The 18,148-nt window shown below is 37.8% G+C and overlaps 1 protein-coding gene across 3 annotated transcripts; it reads left to right on the forward strand.

The window, feature by feature from the left end:
* Positions 1 to 612: 612 nt before the first annotated feature.
* On the forward strand, positions 613 to 15,049 carry LOC103708501 (autophagy-related protein 13a). Of its 3 annotated transcripts, none has more exons than XR_005509407.3 (4): positions 613 to 2,355; positions 9,027 to 9,208; positions 14,096 to 14,506; positions 14,688 to 15,049. XR_005509407.3 is itself a non-coding variant. In XM_008793458.6 (3 exons), exons 1-3 carry the CDS (start codon positions 1,117 to 1,119, stop codon positions 14,394 to 14,396), a joined length of 1,722 nt encoding a protein of 573 aa, XP_008791680.1. In that variant the 5' UTR covers positions 613 to 1,116; the 3' UTR covers positions 14,397 to 15,049. The 3 variants fall into 3 exon arrangements, 1 of the variants encoding a protein (XP_008791680.1); XR_604313.6 differs by having other exon boundaries at positions 14,096 to 14,487; XM_008793458.6 differs by having other exon boundaries at positions 14,096 to 15,049.
* Positions 15,050 to 18,148: the final 3,099 nt, after the last annotated feature.

Raw genomic sequence — 18,148 nt, forward strand, 5'->3', positions numbered from 1 at the left:
TCGTGGCAATACCAGTTAAACAATTATTAATGACCAATTAAACATAAAAATTTCTGGCCAAAGTCGGGTCAATGTGGGCTTCTAAGACCCAGGTTGGGAACTCCTCATCCATATGGGTCCCAATTAAGATGCACTCCATGACACTTCCAATTAATATTGGTTGCTGCATTAGCTAACTGTTAAGATTTCATTGGCTACGAGGCTTTCCGCCGGACCATTTGTCAAGTTTGGCGAGCGCTTAGCGGTGGTGCCGCCTAGAGATCGAGATTACGGAGCTCGAAGACAAGCAGCCTCTCACGCGTTTATGCAATCTTATTTGTAACAAAGCCTTTTATAAACGCATGAACAAATGCCGACTCTTTGACCACCTTTCATCCCCGGAATCCTAGACGCGAAGCCATAATCCCTCTCTCCTTCCGTCACAATCCGCTCACGTTTCGCAATCCTTTTCTGCACGAGGATTCCTCCATCTGTATTTCGTTATTTGTATGTTTAAATCTTCTTGCCCTTCAAGCCACCGGCTGCCCATCCCTGATCGATCGGGGTATCATCTTTCACGCGAAAGATAGATTCACCTTCCTTTTCCCGAATCCACCGTTGGCTCACCTACCGAGCAGATCTCCAAGCGCTGCGAACTCCATCATCCATCCGCTGCACATCTCTCAAAGCGGCCAGTGATGATCCAACGGTGGATTGGTGCGAAGGAAGGTGAATCCTTGTTTTGCACGAAAGATACACTCGACCCAACCCGGATAACCAGGCTGTCACCTACCCAGAACCATCATGCTACGGCACTCCTCCGGATGACGACATAACTGCGACAGATTAAACCCGCCCACGCGGCCCAAATCGCGCTCATAATCTCTCCTCTCCCTTATGGATGCTTCCTCTGATTCCCGGCTCCTTTTTCTATCCCAATAATCCTTCCCCAACCATGACTCCCCCACCCCCTTCTCATCCCATTATTAATCCTTCCCCTGCTCCCCCTTCCCTCCTCTCCTCCCCTATGCCTCCCTCCGGCCCCAGCCCCGGCCCCACGGGCCCCCGCCGCGCCGCCCCCTCCGCGCGCGCCCGTCCCCGCCCCGGACCCTGATCTTTCGACCCGAAGCCGCCATCATGGCCGAATCCGGCAGGAGCGAGCAGATCATCACCCAATTCTTTCTCAAGGCCCTTCACGCCGTCCTCGGCTCCCGGATTCCCCACCTCCACGGCGCCGCCCCGCCGGACCCCGCCCGCGCCCGCAAGCGCGACCGCTGGTTCAACCTCGCCCTCGGCGACCTGCCCCCGGCCCTCGACCACCCCCACCCCAGCGTCGTGGATCCCCTTATCATCGACATCATCCTCACCCCTCGCCCCCCGGCCGACCTCCCCGAGGCCGTCGTCGAGCGATGGACCGCCCAGTGCGAGTCCTGGAACTCCCCTTGCTCCCCGGAGAACTCCGCTTCTTTTCTTTACAGGAGGACCTACAAGAAATCGATCCTCCTACTCCGATCCCTCTACTCCTTCCTCCGCCTCCTCCCCGCCTACCGGGTTTTCCGAATGCTCTGCTCCTCTAACCAGTCTTACAATTACGATCTTAGCTATAGAGTTTCGTCCTTCGCCGAGCCGTTCTCGAGGGAGCAAGAGAGGGAATTCAAGCTGCACAGCTTCACCCCGGTGGAGACCCAGTTTGGCCAGCTCGTCGTGTCGGTGCAGTACCGCCCGAGCCTCTCGGACTTCAATCTCGAGGTCTCGTCGCTCCTGCCGCCGATGATCATAACGGATTACGTTGGTAGCCCTGCCGCGGATCCCATGAGAGCCTTCCCTTCTTCGCCTTATGAAAGGGGAGCCCGGCCGATCACGTTTCCACTGAGAGGTGTCCGGACGTCGGCTACTCCTTCGGCTCCCCGCCCGCATAGCTGGACGAGCGCGCCGTTGGCGCACCATCCCTTGAGCTCGTTTCCTATTCCGGCTTCGCCGCCCGATGGATATGGGAATCGGATCCCGAGCCAGCGGCCGGCGACTCATAGGAAGGGTAGTTTTAGTTTCGATGAGTTTAAGCTCTCCCCGCCCTTCTCCTCACCATCGCCCACTCCGTCACCGCCGGCGCAAGGCAGCAGTTATCTGCAGTCTCGTCTGCGCTCTGAAACTGCACCCTTGAGCATACCGCAGCCGCTGACGGGGAAGAACCGGGTGCACAGCAGTCCTATTCTTTCAGATCCAACCAAAAGCTTCTTGCCACCACCATCTCCCAGAAGCATGAGGACGGATCTTTCGTCTCAGAATTCACCTTCAGAGAGTAGATCTTTTAGAAAGTCGGAAGGATCGAGGGGTGGAGATATATACTCAAACTTACAATGGTATACAGCTCAGAAGGTATTCACTGTCTTCATTTTCTTCCTCTCAGTACATGATAAATTTGTAATATTTGATATATACTTTGTTTCTTGACGCGGTTGAATCTTGCTTTTATACGTGCAAATGTAATTGGAGGCTCAAGTACAGTAAGGCTTCTTATTGAAGGTTCTGTAGTGTTTTTAATCTATTCATGGAAGGTTGAAACGTTAAAGCTTAACACCAGCAAACACTGATAATGGGCATTCCATGCTAACAAGCTTCCTTTGTGAGTGGGCCTTCCAATTTTTTAAGCAATGAACTGGCTTTTTTTATTATATTTTTAAGGGTAATTTATAAAGTGGATACTATCAAAACCAAATTCCACTTTCAAGAAGGTTTTTAAGAATGGTTAGCAGTGCTTCAAATGTATTTACAAGTTTAATGATGTTTGCATTGCTACCTTCTTGGAAATTTATAGTTTGTTTAATTTGATGGCAATTAATTTATTGTAAAAGTGCAGCAACTTGTAGAAGTAAGATGGGAACTTGTGCCAATCCAAGATAATGCCCATTCGTGCTAGATCACTTCATTCTTTTGGGATGTCTAATTTCAACTAAAGAAATAATACAAACTTGATAAAGTTTAAAATATTGTAGAATATTAGGCTTTGAAATTTACTATTGGAAGATGAAACTTTCATAGACTTGGCACCTATTGACGTCTCATAACTTTTGCATAAAGCTGGAGATCTCTGGTTGTGGATGCCAGTGAGCAAAAGAGCTTGGAGCTCTGAAGAAAGATGATGAATTCTAATATTTAATCTTTTTTTGTTTTTTTCAACTTGTTTTTTTTTTAAAATTTTAAACACGATCCTTCCACTTTGGCATTGATGTGCTTAGTTATAGGAGCAGAGAGTACATGGAAACAAGTTGGATGTGGTAGAAGTGAGAATGTTAAGATGGATTTGTGGTAAAACTAGAAAGGATAAAATAAGAAATGGACATATTAGAAGAGCTGTAGTGGTTGCACAGTTAAGAAAGAAATGATGGAAAATCGATTAAGATGGTATGGCAATGTGTAACAAAGATCTAAGGAAGCTCCAATAAAGAGAGGTAATTTGGTTTGTGTTGAAGGTGGTAAGAAAAAGAAGGGAAGATCTAAAATAACATGGATGAAGGTTGTGAGGAAGGATAAAAAGAAACTTGGAATAGCATTAGAGGGAATCCTAAATAGAAATATTTGGTGAATAAGGATCCATAAAGCCGATCCTAAACAGTTGCAAAAGGCTCGATGATTATGATTATAGTTATTATAGGAGTAGTGCTCTATATCCTTACAAGCATATGTAATTTTGCATGCAATTAAAACCTGAGATTTGATTTACGATTTCACAGTTTAAGGCATTTTTTGTTCAAGTGAAATTAATTTTACATGTTGATCATGATTTATTGGAATATATATACTTAAAATAATTGTGGTATGCAGAGTGATACTGTATCCATAACAGGTCTAATAATAAACTATCATTAGTATTGCACCAACCATAAGGCTGTAAATGAATTGGGTTGCCTATCTTTTTTAAGCACTCTTATTGAGTTGCCATTCTATTTTTATCCTTCATGAAAGCTATTTTTCAAGCATTATTATGCTGGAATTTGCCCATATGCTGAAAAGCATTTCTAAGCTCGATGGAGGCAGATTAGGAGGCATGCTTTAAGTAAAAAAAGTTGCTCGTTATTTAAACTTGAAAGATGATGGGAATGTTGTTTGGGGATGTAGAGTTTGCCAACAGGACAAACCTAAAAATAAAGTTTGCAGAGCTGTCCCGAACCGTCCAGTTCGGAGCGTCCCAGGCTGTACCGGTGGCAGACCAGGACGGTTCCGGCATTGAAACCGAGACGCCGTCGCCGGAGGGGGAGAAGCAGAAGAAAAAGATGAAGAGAGAGGGAGGGAGAGAGAGAGAGGAAGGAAGAGAGGCCTGCCGGGCAACCGGTACGGTGCCTCAAATCATGATTCAAAGTTTTTTGAAGCTTTGGAACCAAAATAGAACAACAACCAAACATTTTTAATTTAGTTGTAAATCATTTGAAATGAAGTTTGGTTTAGAGTTTTGGCGGAAAGTAACTGATGGGGCCAAATCTTGTTGTACATATGGATTTCTTATGTTTACTCTTTATCATTTCTTTATTTTTAAAATATTCTTCGGATTTGGGATGGATTTATCTTTGAGAATAGAGATTTCAAAGTGTTGTGCAAAAGGTTCCAAAAAGGTACTTAGAAAACTAAAATTTTTCACAAAAGTTTCACTATCCTAAAACTCAAAGACAGAGACTTTTAGTTGGTCAAAGTTGTATTATCTATGTTATTGTGAACATCGTTTGTTAAATTTTTTTCTTTAAAGAAAATAAAAATTTGATTGTCACCCCACAAAACCACCCTTACCATACATACAAAGGTCTCAGACATCATAATATACTTTAGAAAGATTATTTAATTTAATTTATTTACTTATCTTTCTTTTATTCTATCTGATTTTTCCTAATTTCAACTGAATTTTTATTTGTTTTAAATTTCAGCTGAAATTGTTGCAGCTTGAACCAAAACCACTGAAACTGCTGAAACTAAAAAGTATTTGGTTTAGAAGAAATCATTATTGACCTTTCAACAATTATAAAATATATTAGCATATAAACCCTTTGCCTATCCCTGCAATTCCTTTTGTGAAAATTTTCTTACGAAAAAAAACAAGGAATAACTGCCATCATAGGGCCTGTTTAGGAAGATTTTGCAGGATCTAATAGAAATGGCTGGAGAGAGAATGTAGAGGTGAAGGAACAGAGGGAGCAGAAAAGAGAAGGGAGAGTGTGCGGATGGTTGTGGGGCCTGATTAACTTAGGTTTAAAAAATGACCTCGAGAGGTCTTTTTCTTTATACCGCTGGAATCATAGCCCAAAAAAAAACCCTGCACATTCTCTCTAGCAGATCCTGCTAGGTCCTGTGGATTGTCCCCCAATGGGCCCTTAATTGGTTTTGATCAGTTTTTTTATAATAGCCTACCGTGCCCCTTATAAAAAATGCCAGGAATGTTACCGAAACTTCCACAGTTCCTTCAAGAGATTGTTGGACATCATTCAGTACATTGAATAATTACATTTATTGGCAATTCTTAGAGAGTGTGTCATGAATATGGTTTCAGAATTGAAGTTTAGCAATGCATTTGTGAATCATACTTTCAGAACTTTTTTTTTTTTTTGCAGTTTCTACTAGGAGCTGAACTAAGTTGTGGGTGGTGCTAGCAAGAAAGATTTAGCCAAGAAAAAACTGATCTAGAAGAAAGGGATTATTTGGGATTTAGTTTTAAATATTAGTTTTGGACCATGTAATATAGTAAAATATGCATGAGTTAGTAGAATAAAAGAGTGCATATTGTGCACTAACCGCATTGGCTTGTGTAGTAGTGTATTGGTGTTATTTGCTGGGTTATAGGTTAATATGTAGCAAAATTAGTGCATGTTATGCTCAACATTTTCTGTATTCTTCAGTGTTATGTGGACACTCAGGATTGTCTAACTTCTCTCTAGTGTCAGATAACAACCTCCAAAATTCTAGGCATGGGGACATGGCATGGGTACACACATAAATACACACAATTATATGTTTCTGTATATGTGCATACATTTAAATAGATATTCATATATAAGGCATTGTTTTGATGCGCACACATAAGAGAAACAGAAAAAAAGGAATTCCAACAAACAAAATAATGGAATAGCAATGAATTCAAGTTTTAAGTTAGATTAGGTTCATCTAGATTAAATTAAGATGTACTGCGATGCCTAAGTAGATAATTAACCATGATAACTTCATATTAAAAGCATTTGTAACTTCACTTAAAATGTTTAGCAGTTGAAACTAAGAGTTACCACTTACCTGTATGTATGGCATGAAAAGATGCCAAGTTTTGGTACTTCTGTTGGCATTAGTAGGACTTCAAAGTGGAGGGTCCATCCTTGTTGTCTTGTGTCCTGCCCTTTCCAAGTGTCCAAATGTGGCAAAACTTCTAGAATTTTAGAACCAAAGTGTTTAGGTAACATAGATGAGAACACAATTGATACTGGGAAGTCGGACAGTTCATACACTATTTCATAGTTTTGTATGTAAAATATGCTCAAGGGTCAAAAAGTGGCTACAAAATCCATGAAATTTATGTTCACATATATTCTCATTTTAGTCATTTTCTTTTGCACTTTCTTTTTTTCCTATTTTTTTTGGGGTTTAATTTAAATTTAGTTATGTCAACATAGAGTTAGTATGGGGCAGAGATGTAGAGATCTGTCTGAATTTGGCATATGGCAGCACCTAGGAAGCACTCTTATTTTTTTAAAAAATTGAAAAAACCTTACATATTCTATTATTATTTATTTCAATTGAATTTGATCATTACATTTTAAAGACATGCATGGGATTTGGATCTGATGAGTAAAAATGAATTCAAGTTTTGTGATTAAGCTTATATGATTTTGATGAAATAATAGCAGTAACAGATGATTAGTTCACCATGAGATAGAAGTGCAAGGAAGAATGTGCAAGAGTGGGAGCAAATTCCCGTGTAGGTTCCGCACACCATGCCAAAGTTTCTAGCTGTTAAGTTTTCAACTTGCTATTATCCTATTAAGTTATAGTTCAAATTATGAGTCACCAGGGCTTTAGTTTGTGGAAATGTATTAATTGCAAAGAGCAGGATTTGCAGCAGTTTTCTTAGACTTTTGGTACATTGATCTTGGTTATAATGAATTATTTGAGACTGGTGCTGCTGCTGCTATTATGTCCTATTGTCCTCTAGTAAACCTTTTTTCATCTCCTTTTCTTTATCTACTCATTCTCTGTATGATTGAAACGATGTATAGTGGTCTTTGGATCATACAAACTAATGGTTTCTAGTTGGGAGTTTTTATAAATGTGATAACAGCAGTACTTAATTTTTTTGCTGGTAAATCTTAAGAGAATATTGACAATCTTGCGACATTATTTTCCTTCTGAAATCTGAACCTCATCCCAACCTTTCTCCTTGTATAACTGAAGTCACAAGAAGCCGCAGGATAATTTAAAGTCATTCAACAACAAAGAAAGTCAGATATGTCCATATGAATGACTATATGTTACTTTAGCATTTATCTTCAACATCAGTGGTTGACAAGGTCATTTAGTGAATTAACTAAATCTTATGACTTAAGTGATGATACATACTAAATAACTTGTCCATATTTCTTATCTTTCTAAAGTTGTGCATGAATTCTGCCTCTTTTATTATAGGTGGGAATTAGATCATCGTTCCCAAGTTATTTTGGAACTTCCATTATATCATCAGTGAATGAGGCAAAAATCAAAGAAGAGCCTAATGCATATCAAGACCTGAGACACATTGATATCTTCAAATGGAGAGAAACCCTTGTAGGAACTTGTGCCATATGGTCATTGATCATGAATATGTCAAGAGTCCTGTTTCAACAAAGGTGGTAGAAAAACTTGACTTGAAAGTGGAGCCTAGATTCTTTCCATCTGAACTAGCATAGCTGATTAACTCTGACCAGGCTATTTGGCAAAGCATCTTCTTTTTCTGCAGTTCAATAGGAAGACCAATGGGTATTCAATGTTCTGGGATGGCTGTGGTTGTTTGATAGGGGCTTTAATTGTAACTTCTGAGTCAATTTCGACTCATGCAAACATCAATCACAGAGATATATGCATCACTGGTATAATATCTAGCTAAAAAATTCAAGGACCTTGTCCCTACTTCAGGAGATTGCCAAGAATGCTTTATCCATAAATGAACAAGTTCTTGGACCATAACCAGGATTATTCTAATTGCAGAATAGGTCTTTGCTGAATTGAAGATAAATTTATTTCAAGAGGCAAAATTTGACATATGGAGGACAGGAAAGACCTTTAGATTGAATGGACAAAACAAAGGCATATCTTGATACCCATATATCATGTTTCTCTGAAATTATTGCAAGGTCATTTCAAGATATAGAACTATTTTATTTTTATGTTCGGTCAAAGCTCTAGGTTTAATTTTAAAGTCAAATTTATTTTGATTGTTAGATATATTGGCTTTGGTAAGTCATTTGTTTGGGTCAGCAGTCATGTGAGTGAACTTATAGTTGTAATTAATAGTCTTTAGGTGTTTTTTGTTGTTGGAACTAGGAAATCTATACGTATTACCAAGAGAATGGTTGTGCGGATTTTTTGGACCACTGTTAAATATGATGATTAAATGCTTTGATTCGGCAACTTTATGTTTTTGTTCTCCTCCATTAACACCCTCACTCCTGCCCCTGGTGACCTATGGGCTGCTTAGTAGTTTTCCGACACCCCGCCCCTGGGGTCCAACAGGATGATGGTTCAGCAAAGTAAAACTTCAAACAAGCTTCTTGTGGCAACTTGAGATTTAGGGAGCAAGTGCACTTTTTCTGAATGGCGAGCTAGTAATTGTCTTTGTTGATTTTTTGTCCTTTTTTCACTTGACGAAACTGATTGCCATTTCGTTTTTTTTTTCTCTTTATCATTTCCCTTCATAACTTCCCAATATAGAAAGCATGTCAACTTCAACTTCTCTATTTTGGTTGCTGAGTGTGTTTTTGTAAAATTTGATTACATTTTATTAATGCGGTTGGATCTTGCTTTTGTGTGTGTAAAAATGTATACAGAGCCTTAAGGATGGTAGGGATGATTCTGGAAGGTTCTCCAGTGTTTTGTCTTCTGGTGGTTCTCCAAGGCTTGGGTTTTCAAGAAGCTCCAGCCGATTATCGATCCAGGATGATCTTGATGATGGAGACTTCTCTTGTCCTTTTGCTGTGGACGATGTTGATACATCAGATTCTCAGACTAGGTACTTTTCCATTCTTCTGGGTTATTATGGTGATCTCATATGATTCAGGAGGTTGATCCACGAGTGATTATTTATTTTTATTAAGTTTAATAATTTTGTTTATTGTTTTGTGCTTTTCTAAATGGATCCTAATGTCAAGCTGCTATCTCAGTATATTAAATGTTCTGCTGCATTATTGCATATGAGTTAGTTACGAAGTTTGGTTCTCACTCACTGCATGCTAGACAAGAGACCTCAGTCAAAACTCATACTTGGACCCTTTGATCTTTTGGAGTAAACACACCAGACGAAATTGTTAACAATCTGAAATGCTGTGTAGAGTTGCTCACTATGGTTGATGTTGGAGAATATCAGCTTACAGGAATTAAATGTCAAAAGGACTTAAGAGGCTGTCTAACTGATTCAGAAAGCTAAATAAAGCTTTGGTTGTAGATGGCGGAAGCTAATTATAGAACTAACATCAGATGATTGATCCTATATGATGAATGTTCAGCATTTCAATTAATTGTCAAATCACTGGTTTTAAGATTAAATTTGAACTTTCCATACTCTTTTTTAGAAGACAATGCACTGCTATCAAACCATTCAGATTCTTCCCAATGCTGAATCATGTGTAGCAGTAGAGAAGATCATGAATTAAGCGTTTGACTCTTTCTAGGGGAACACTTTGTCTCCAATTTTCTTAAATATATGTGTATATTGATCTTACTGAGGATAAATTTCTGGCATTTAACTGCATTTTTGTCTGTTTATAACAGGACTTTGGTTCAATAAGTTGTTGCACTTCAAAAAAACATAAAAAATTCTTATGCTGAATGTCAACTAGATTCATAATTAATAAGCATTTGAGGCAGCATATAGATTCTTCTCTACCATTTACTATTATTTATAACCTACATCCTTTGTAACTGTTGGTCATTTCTAACCCTTTTTCTTCCAACATTTGTCCAATATGAGCCGCAGAAGTTCTTAGGAATCATTTGATTTCTTAGTTGTCTTGGCCCAACAGACAACGGTATGTTTTTCATTCAAACTCTTTGACAACATTTAATTTTTGATAAGCTAATTGTATTCTTAACAGACTAGCTGGTTTGCCTGTAATTTAATTTGGCCTTTCCTTTTGGTGCAAGTCAACCCTATAAACTGAAAATTGTGAATTAGAGGCCATGGATTTTACTGTCAAATTCACAAAGATAAATGAATGTAGCCTGGATGAAGCTTAATATAGACATAGTATATCCTTAGTTTATTTGGAGCATGGAGTCTATATGCGAACCCTTAGGGGAGATTAGGCCTGCTTGATTGGTGTTGACACACTGAATTGACCTGTGCTGATGCACTAAATTGAACTGTGTTATGTATTGCATGAATCTAGTCAATATGACTTGCTAACACCACTGGAATTCCGTCCAAAACATGAAAAGAAGCTGGCATGTATAAACTCTAGCTATCTTTGCTGGCCTTTGGGACATGTTTGATAAGTCAAGCTGATTTCTTTGGAACCATATTTGAAGAAGTGCCTGCCCCCGGCCCATGTGTAAACTCTAGCTAACACCACGGGTTTGTCAGTTTGTGGACGGCTAAGAAGTCTACTTTAGCAACTCATTTTTAGAAGCAGAATTAAAGTCAATACTCAGTCTTATTTGCATAATTAAGAGTATGTATCAGTTAAGCAAATTTTATAATATATAGCTTAATGTAAAAAATCTAATACATTTTTTTATAAATATAAAGTAGTTTAAACATTGCAATTTATGATTACAACCGTAATTGCTGCAAACTCAATTCAGCTCAATTTAAAGTCCTAATCAAACAATTTGCTTTTTAAGATGAGAACTAGCTGCTGGACATCAGTTTTGAACATACCTCTTTGTAATTTGGCCTCTTTTTGCCCTCTCGCTTTCTTTATAATTTTCAACCTTGACTCACTGGAGAACCTTTTCAAAAACAAAAAAAGCTGAAGGTGGTTTTCTCTCTGGATGCCACTGCCAGCATCTAAAGTAGCAGTATGGGCTCAACTATGCCTGAAAAGGGTCTTTGCGAAACAGAGAAGATGGAGATAAAGGCATAGAAGCAGAGACTTGTGGGTTGATGCAAATCACGTGGGCCATAAAGCATGATGGAAGGTTAATATGGATTTAAAATCCAATGGTTTTAGAAAGACTGTTTGAGATCTGATCTAAAAGGTCTCTGGGTACTATGATATTTCTTTTATATTTTATTTCCTCATGGAAAAGATTTTTACCTTGCAGAATTTGAAGATATAGCCTTTTTAACAACCAAGAAATGGAGATTAAGAAGAGAGAGAGAGAGAGAGAGAGAGAGAGGTCTGATGATTAAGAGAAATTTTCTAAACTCAGTAGAGAGAAGGTTATTGCTCACCAAAAAAAAAGGTAGAGAGACTGGAGCATACAGGAGCTTTCTTAGGAGTAATGCTGTGGGGTAGTGAAGAGAGACATTTAAGTAGCTAAGAAGGGGAGGATAAAAGGGAAACATATAGAGAACCCCTTTGAGTTGGGACAATTAAGAGAAGTTTTAGGAATTCAGAGGGATGCATAAGGTGGAGAAACTGAGGATGGTAGCATGCAATGTGTCTCCTCAACAAAAAAAAAGGAGCTTGCAAGGGGGCTTGAAGGGAGGGCAATTGGCTATTCAGCTTTTCCAACCACCCAAACCTTTAGATGAGATGCTCTCTAGATTTTCTCCATTCCATCCAAAACATGTAAACTTTGAGACTGCATGATGGCATTTATACTTAAGAGTGTAGCCACATGGATGAGCCTGTATTTGCTGTATATTACATTATCAGTTTATAATAGAAATATTACAGATTTTATACTGGCTCATTGAATCTGGTGAGTATGTATCCCTTTTTAGAAAATGATCATTTATTTGCAGCATATATGATGAATTCAGCATACCTAAAATTATTGAGGTTTTGTATTGAATTCCAATGCAGTAAGTTCAGTTAAGAGCTCCATTTAAGTCTGAAGTGTTGCTTGAAGTATTGATGCTGTACAAAAGACAGGAATGCTGTTTTTTGTTGTAACATATCAGAGATGAAACTATAAAGATAGGCATTGGATTTAAATGCTTAACATGGTCTTTTGGTGTTTCTTTCAAATGTCTAAATTAATCAAGTTTGAATTCTGCAAAATGAGCTGTTGAAATTTATCATGTAAATTCAAGCAGATTTAGGATGGATTCACAGTACAAGTTTTTGGATGTGACTGTTGCCCTAAACTTTGTCACAATAATAACTATTAGGCCAATATATTGACTCTTCGTGACCCCTTATATGAACTTGATATGAAAATCTTCCATTGTGACTTCTTCATAATGACAACAAATCAATGATGCATTAAATCCATAAACTGAAAAGGAGCACCAAGAGCATAGCATAACAGTAAAGGGTTTGAGCATTGTCATCCTAATGGTGGCCAGATTTTAGTTTCTCAGGAAGATGAGGTAACAATTAAGGATGCACATCCATGATGTAGTTGTTAATGCACAACAATATATACTGCTATTGCTGAGCTAAGAAGGTGCTTTTTGGTGCATTGCTGACAAGATTTGGAAGACTCCGAACACAAGCAGTTGCATCAAGAAACAATATTATGAGAGTGGTAAACATGGAAGACAGGCACAGGTGGCAGTTGTTGGAGCATTTTGTGACAGTCTGATGGTAAGTTCTAGGATTGGTGGCGTGATGATGAGAGAATGGCCCATTGTCGGTCATTCTAGCTTCTTATGGTCCTAGGACAAATTATAATCTGGGTTTAGTCTTGTGAAGTCGATCTAATTTTAGAATGAACACAAATTTAGTACACATGCAACCATATATATGACTCATACCCAGAAATGTTCTGCCACGCTTGCTATATGGATTTCCAAATTTTTTGCAAGCAAACTATGTTAAAAATCATAAAAATAAAGATATGAAGAGTGCACCCATCGATGCAAGGACGAAGTAAACATGGTGTATTATATAGGCCATAGTAAGTTAATAATTTTCTATAGAAGAGCCAGAAAAAATACTAAGCAAGATTTACCATTTAGGATGATTTAATTTCAGCCATTTAGTTTATATATTTTGATTCCAAAGATGGAAATGGAACAAATTAAATAAAGGGGTCCCCATGCCTAGGGTGGATAGAGCTTGGGTTCCTTTTGCATGATGGAAATGTATGTTGAGGGTGTAAGTGGCGGAGATTTTGTGTTTGGAGACCAGGAATAATTTGCATGGGGGAAAGCTATTAGATGTTTTTTTGTTCACCTTGAAATTTTATGTTGATAAGCATCTAAATTGAGGATATTAATTGCTTTAGTTTATATCTCATTTAATTTTATAAATGTGGTTGTGCTTAAGATAGGTCTGAAATATTATGTAAATTTTTTGGTTATAACTGTTGCCAAAAATTTAATGCCCATACCTCGTCTGATCCATAACCTCATATGGTGATGCTACATATGGGTTTGGGGTAATTCTTTACTTTGATTACTATTGACCTGTTATGATATAAGTTCAAGACCAAGTACGTGGTAGTGGTGGTTTCTGGTGCATTGGTCATTATCTGGTAAATTCATAGCTTTTGAATTACTTATCTTGTCAATACATTTACAGAGGCAGAAAGCAAATGGCCTTTATGATCTCTATGGCCAATACAAAAAGAAATCCTGTGCTTGCAGTTTTGCCAAAGATTGTATATTATATGGATGGCAAAAATATTCTCATGTTCTCTCCTATTGTTCTATAGTTCATGACATGTAAAGGGTTTTGCTCTGGAAAGCCTGAGGATGGATGGTTAATGATTGTTATGGTGCATACGTTATTGGTTTACAGATGAGGAGTAATATGAAGTTATTTGCTATATGTTTTCTCAACAGGAGCCTTGATGGGAAGGAAACTCCAGAATCTGTTCAGGCATCATCCCATAAATCACAAGATGCAGCTGTTGGCAATCTAATTCATATGTTGAAGACAGCACATCCGTTGCGCCAAAATCACAGCTATTCAACCCAATCTTCAACTTCTGAATTAAATGGAGAGATTGGCACCTCCAGTTTTTTCTCTCGGAGGACGTCTGATGGACTGGAGGAGCTACAAAGCTATAAAGAAATGAAGGAGATTCTGCTTTCTAGGAGAGGAACTCAGTTACTGGAATCAGTTAAACAAAGGAAAGAGTAGCGTACTGTGAGCGAAGCCCTTTCCCAAGTATAAATTTGGAGTCAACAGTACTAATCTCAGATACAGGCTGTTGCTGCAATATCACAAGCAGGTTGATGCTTCCTAACCATGTATATAATCCCAACCCACTGATGCTTGTTGTCATCTTGATAGAGTACAAGACTACAAGAGTAGATACCATTTAATTGCAGTTGAGAAATTTCCCTTCCCCTCTAGGAATTCATTAGATTATGATCCTCGTTTTCTCATACAGGCGCATGCGCATGATTAAAAATTATCTTTTATATATAGGTGGCAGGATCCATGACGTGCTTTGCTTTAGTTGAATCAGAAGCTTGGTGCAATGGAATTATGGGGGATAGAGCTATATTGCTGAACTGAATTTAGCATCAGATTTGTGTCTTCAATTAGATGAATATGTTTTTTGTTTCTTTTGCTGTAACAGCTAGCTGAATATAATTGAACTACAATTTTTGATATTTCATTAGTTTTTTTTTTTTATTTTTGTGATCATTAAATGCTTACATGTTGCTTGCCGGGGGCAACCTAGTTAGAAAGGTTGTCGACACAGCTTGATGCAGTGATTTGGCTAATTCATTGCTGTATGATGACAATTGTAATCAAGACAATCTAATGATGGCCTTGGTTCTTGATGTTTTGTGGCTCTCCGAGGGTAGGATGGTTATACATGCATAGCTATTCACCCAAGTGGTAACTGATAAGCGTACAAGGTAGTTGTTATTAGAACTTTGTTCTTGTGACGCATGTAAGATTTGAGAGGAATGTAGATTTGTTATAATTTTTTGATTCCATGGATTAGGGGGAGTATAGATGGACAATGTTTCATTGTTAAGATCAAGGTTCACTAGATATGAGACCTTATATTGGCATTGTGTTAGTATTGGTACACTGGGTATGAGAGTGGTTCGGCATATTAAGACTTAATGCATCATCTGTACTGAGTCTTGATTTAGTACCGGTGTGATACACCCGATGTGGGGTGGTACTTGCTGGCCGACTTTGCTTAAGATTATTCCAAAATAGAAAATCTTCTGATTTTGTTTTGTTACAGAAAATGTAAATACATGCTTACATATATGATATATGTTGCATTAATAAAAGAGTTTTGGATTCTGAAATATTTTTGTACAGATTACAAATGTCAAGTTTTGGATTGAACATGCATGAGATTATTTTTTCGATTACCAGTCTTTCTTGAGACGTATCTTACCAAAAGTGAAAAATTGACTAATCAATAGAGACCTTTCTTTTTTGAGAGAGTATGCAGGATAGTATATTTAATCTTTTTGTTTTATTTTCTCCTTTCTACCTTGATTACTTGATTCATTTGTCTCTCTATATTAACAAACCAATTAGAAGGTACTATTTTATTAAGTTGGAAAGACAGATTGTATTAGAGATTGGATGTGCCTTCTATATTCTTAGTATGCTATTATATGCATGCATGCAGACGTACACATTTACATGAGCGGGAGAACAAGGTTTTTGCTTTGTTCATTCCTTTCCCGTTGTGACTCTCAAGAAAACAAAATCTCAAATTATAGATGAGTGTAGCTATAAAACTGTATGTTTGATTGCAAGGGAAGTTGCAAAACTTTATTCCTTGAAAAGTCTAATTGAAAGCTTATACCTGCATCTTTGATTTTTATTTTCATTTCTGTAGAAATATTCTACCCTTTTTCCTATACGACAGACTTTCACATAACCAATCATACGCTAGAGAGGGCAGAGTTGAACTATACATGCTAAAGTTTTCATTACAGATTTAACGATTCTAATAATAGATCAATGAAATCAAAGATTTATACTATTGATTTTGTTCTATACTTTAAAATTACATAAAAACAAAAAAACATTTCTTTAATTTCCAACCTATTCTTCAAGTGACTGCGAAAAGTGAATGGTAATTATTGTGCTGACATGCTAATGTATATGGCTATATTAGTTGAAAATTCATTTTGATGATCATAATCCATGCATCTTAAAACATATGAAAAATGGAATATGGTAGGTCAAAATATTATATGCCATTAAAGTTGTCATTTTTTTGACCCACCTTAATATGATCTTTGGTTTGGAGAAATTTGGTGGTGTTCGTCGCAATGAGAAGTATCTCCAATTTTAAGTATACATCATTTAATTTTCCTTTTACCATATATTTAATATTTATTTGAATGAGAACAGGGTAATAGTCCAACCCATGAAAATATAAAAGAGGTCCTGTTTTGCATCCAAAGTAGAGTCATGGTTGATCAAGTCTCAAGTGTGTCCGCTAATTCTTCATCGTGATAATGCTACTTGTTTTTTATTATTTCTTAATAAAAAGTGACGTGCTAACCCTTCCTAAGTACCTCAAGCATCCTCAACACCCTCAAATAGTCTGCTAAGAGCAGGATTTGATTCCATACTTCTGATAATGAGACTTTACAAGCAAATTGATAAGTTGCTTGTTTATCTCAAAATCAGTATGCTAGACTTCCATTATAAACTATTCTTCCTTGCCTTGCCTAAAATTTTAAGAGGAAAAAATAACTTCTTCCTTAGGTGCAAGAACGGGGACTCTGGGCTATGAGTCATCATCCCATCACTGTCTTGTCATGCACACCTCGGCATAATATAATGCATCCAACACGTCATGGCTTACAAGGTCCGCAATTTTCAAGGGAGAATTAAGTGATCTATGCCAAGGTTGTTCCTGTATCATCAGGGAGATATTTTTCTCTCTCTTGCTCTCATCATCTATTATGTTATTGCCCATCTTTACATCATGTATTTAGTTGTGATGATCACATCAGTTCTATTCCACTATAAATTTCTTTAGGAATTAAAGCGTCAGAAACGAGAAAACTATGTTTATCCAACTTTTCTCCTTCCCTGTCTTTATTTGGGGGCAAATAGGCATTGTTTTATTATTTAATCTCTTCTTGTTTTTCATGATATATAAAAACAGCCCACTACATCATCTCACTACTACTTTATATATGTTTATTTAGATTAAAAAAACGAAAGAGTTCATGTTATGATGTGTTGGTGTTTTCTTTTTTTAGGTGAGATAATGTTTTGATTGCTTTTAGGTGAAATGGTGGACACGCTTGGAGAAGCTAGAAATATTGCGTATTGAGGAGTCTCCAGTTTTTTCTGCAAGCGCGGGGGAATATCTATTGCATGGCCAGAATGACGTTTGATCGAATAGACGTTTTAAATCCTTCCTAAACTAAGTTAGAACAAGTTGGTTTTCTTGATGCGGTTATGGTACATATGTACATAAACAATCAATTTGCCGTCGAATGGGCCTTCATATCTAGTGCTGACATTTAAGATGGGGACGAGAATGATCTGCCAAACGAGATGGCTATAATTAAATTTTATTGTTGGAAGTCTTAGACGCTTTCCTAAAGGATATTAATTAGTATATGGATGGAATTCTCGTCTCGTTTTGGAAGGTCAACATCTTCAGTGATCCAAGTGTTGTTTTTGGCGAGGAAAGAAGGTTGGCTCTGCTAATTAACGAGAGCACAGGTTTGTACCTTGAGAGCCACCATATATCTATAGGCCGAATGAAAGACATTCAGGGCAGATAACTTCTGTCCAAAAAATGGAAAACAACTTGACAAATTCTAGCTGACAGACTCCCTCTCAGTGCCCTGATTTGGTTTTGTCATTGTCAAGAAAGTATAGAAGACGTAGTTTTGCCTTATGATAGATGTCCCTTTTTAGTGTTTGGCCGCCCT

Source organism: Phoenix dactylifera, chromosome 3 (genome assembly GCF_051530095.1).
Source record: "Phoenix dactylifera cultivar Ajwa chromosome 3, Ajwa_hap1_PhDact_Kaust_v1.1, whole genome shotgun sequence".
In the NCBI taxonomy this organism is placed as follows: domain Eukaryota; kingdom Viridiplantae; phylum Streptophyta; class Magnoliopsida; order Arecales; family Arecaceae; genus Phoenix; species Phoenix dactylifera.

Bases quoted from the DNA above. Each gene is read 5' to 3' on its own strand.
- LOC103708501 (XM_008793458.6), top strand. From the start codon at position 1,117: ATGGCCGAATCCGGCAGGAGCGAGCAGATCATCACCCAATTCTTTCTC. The intron at 2,356-9,026 runs GTATTCACTGTC...AAATGTATACAG, and splicing joins AATGGTATACAGCTCAGAAG to AGCCTTAAGGATGGTAGGGA. The intron at 9,209-14,095 runs GTACTTTTCCAT...TTTTCTCAACAG, and splicing joins ACATCAGATTCTCAGACTAG to GAGCCTTGATGGGAAGGAAA.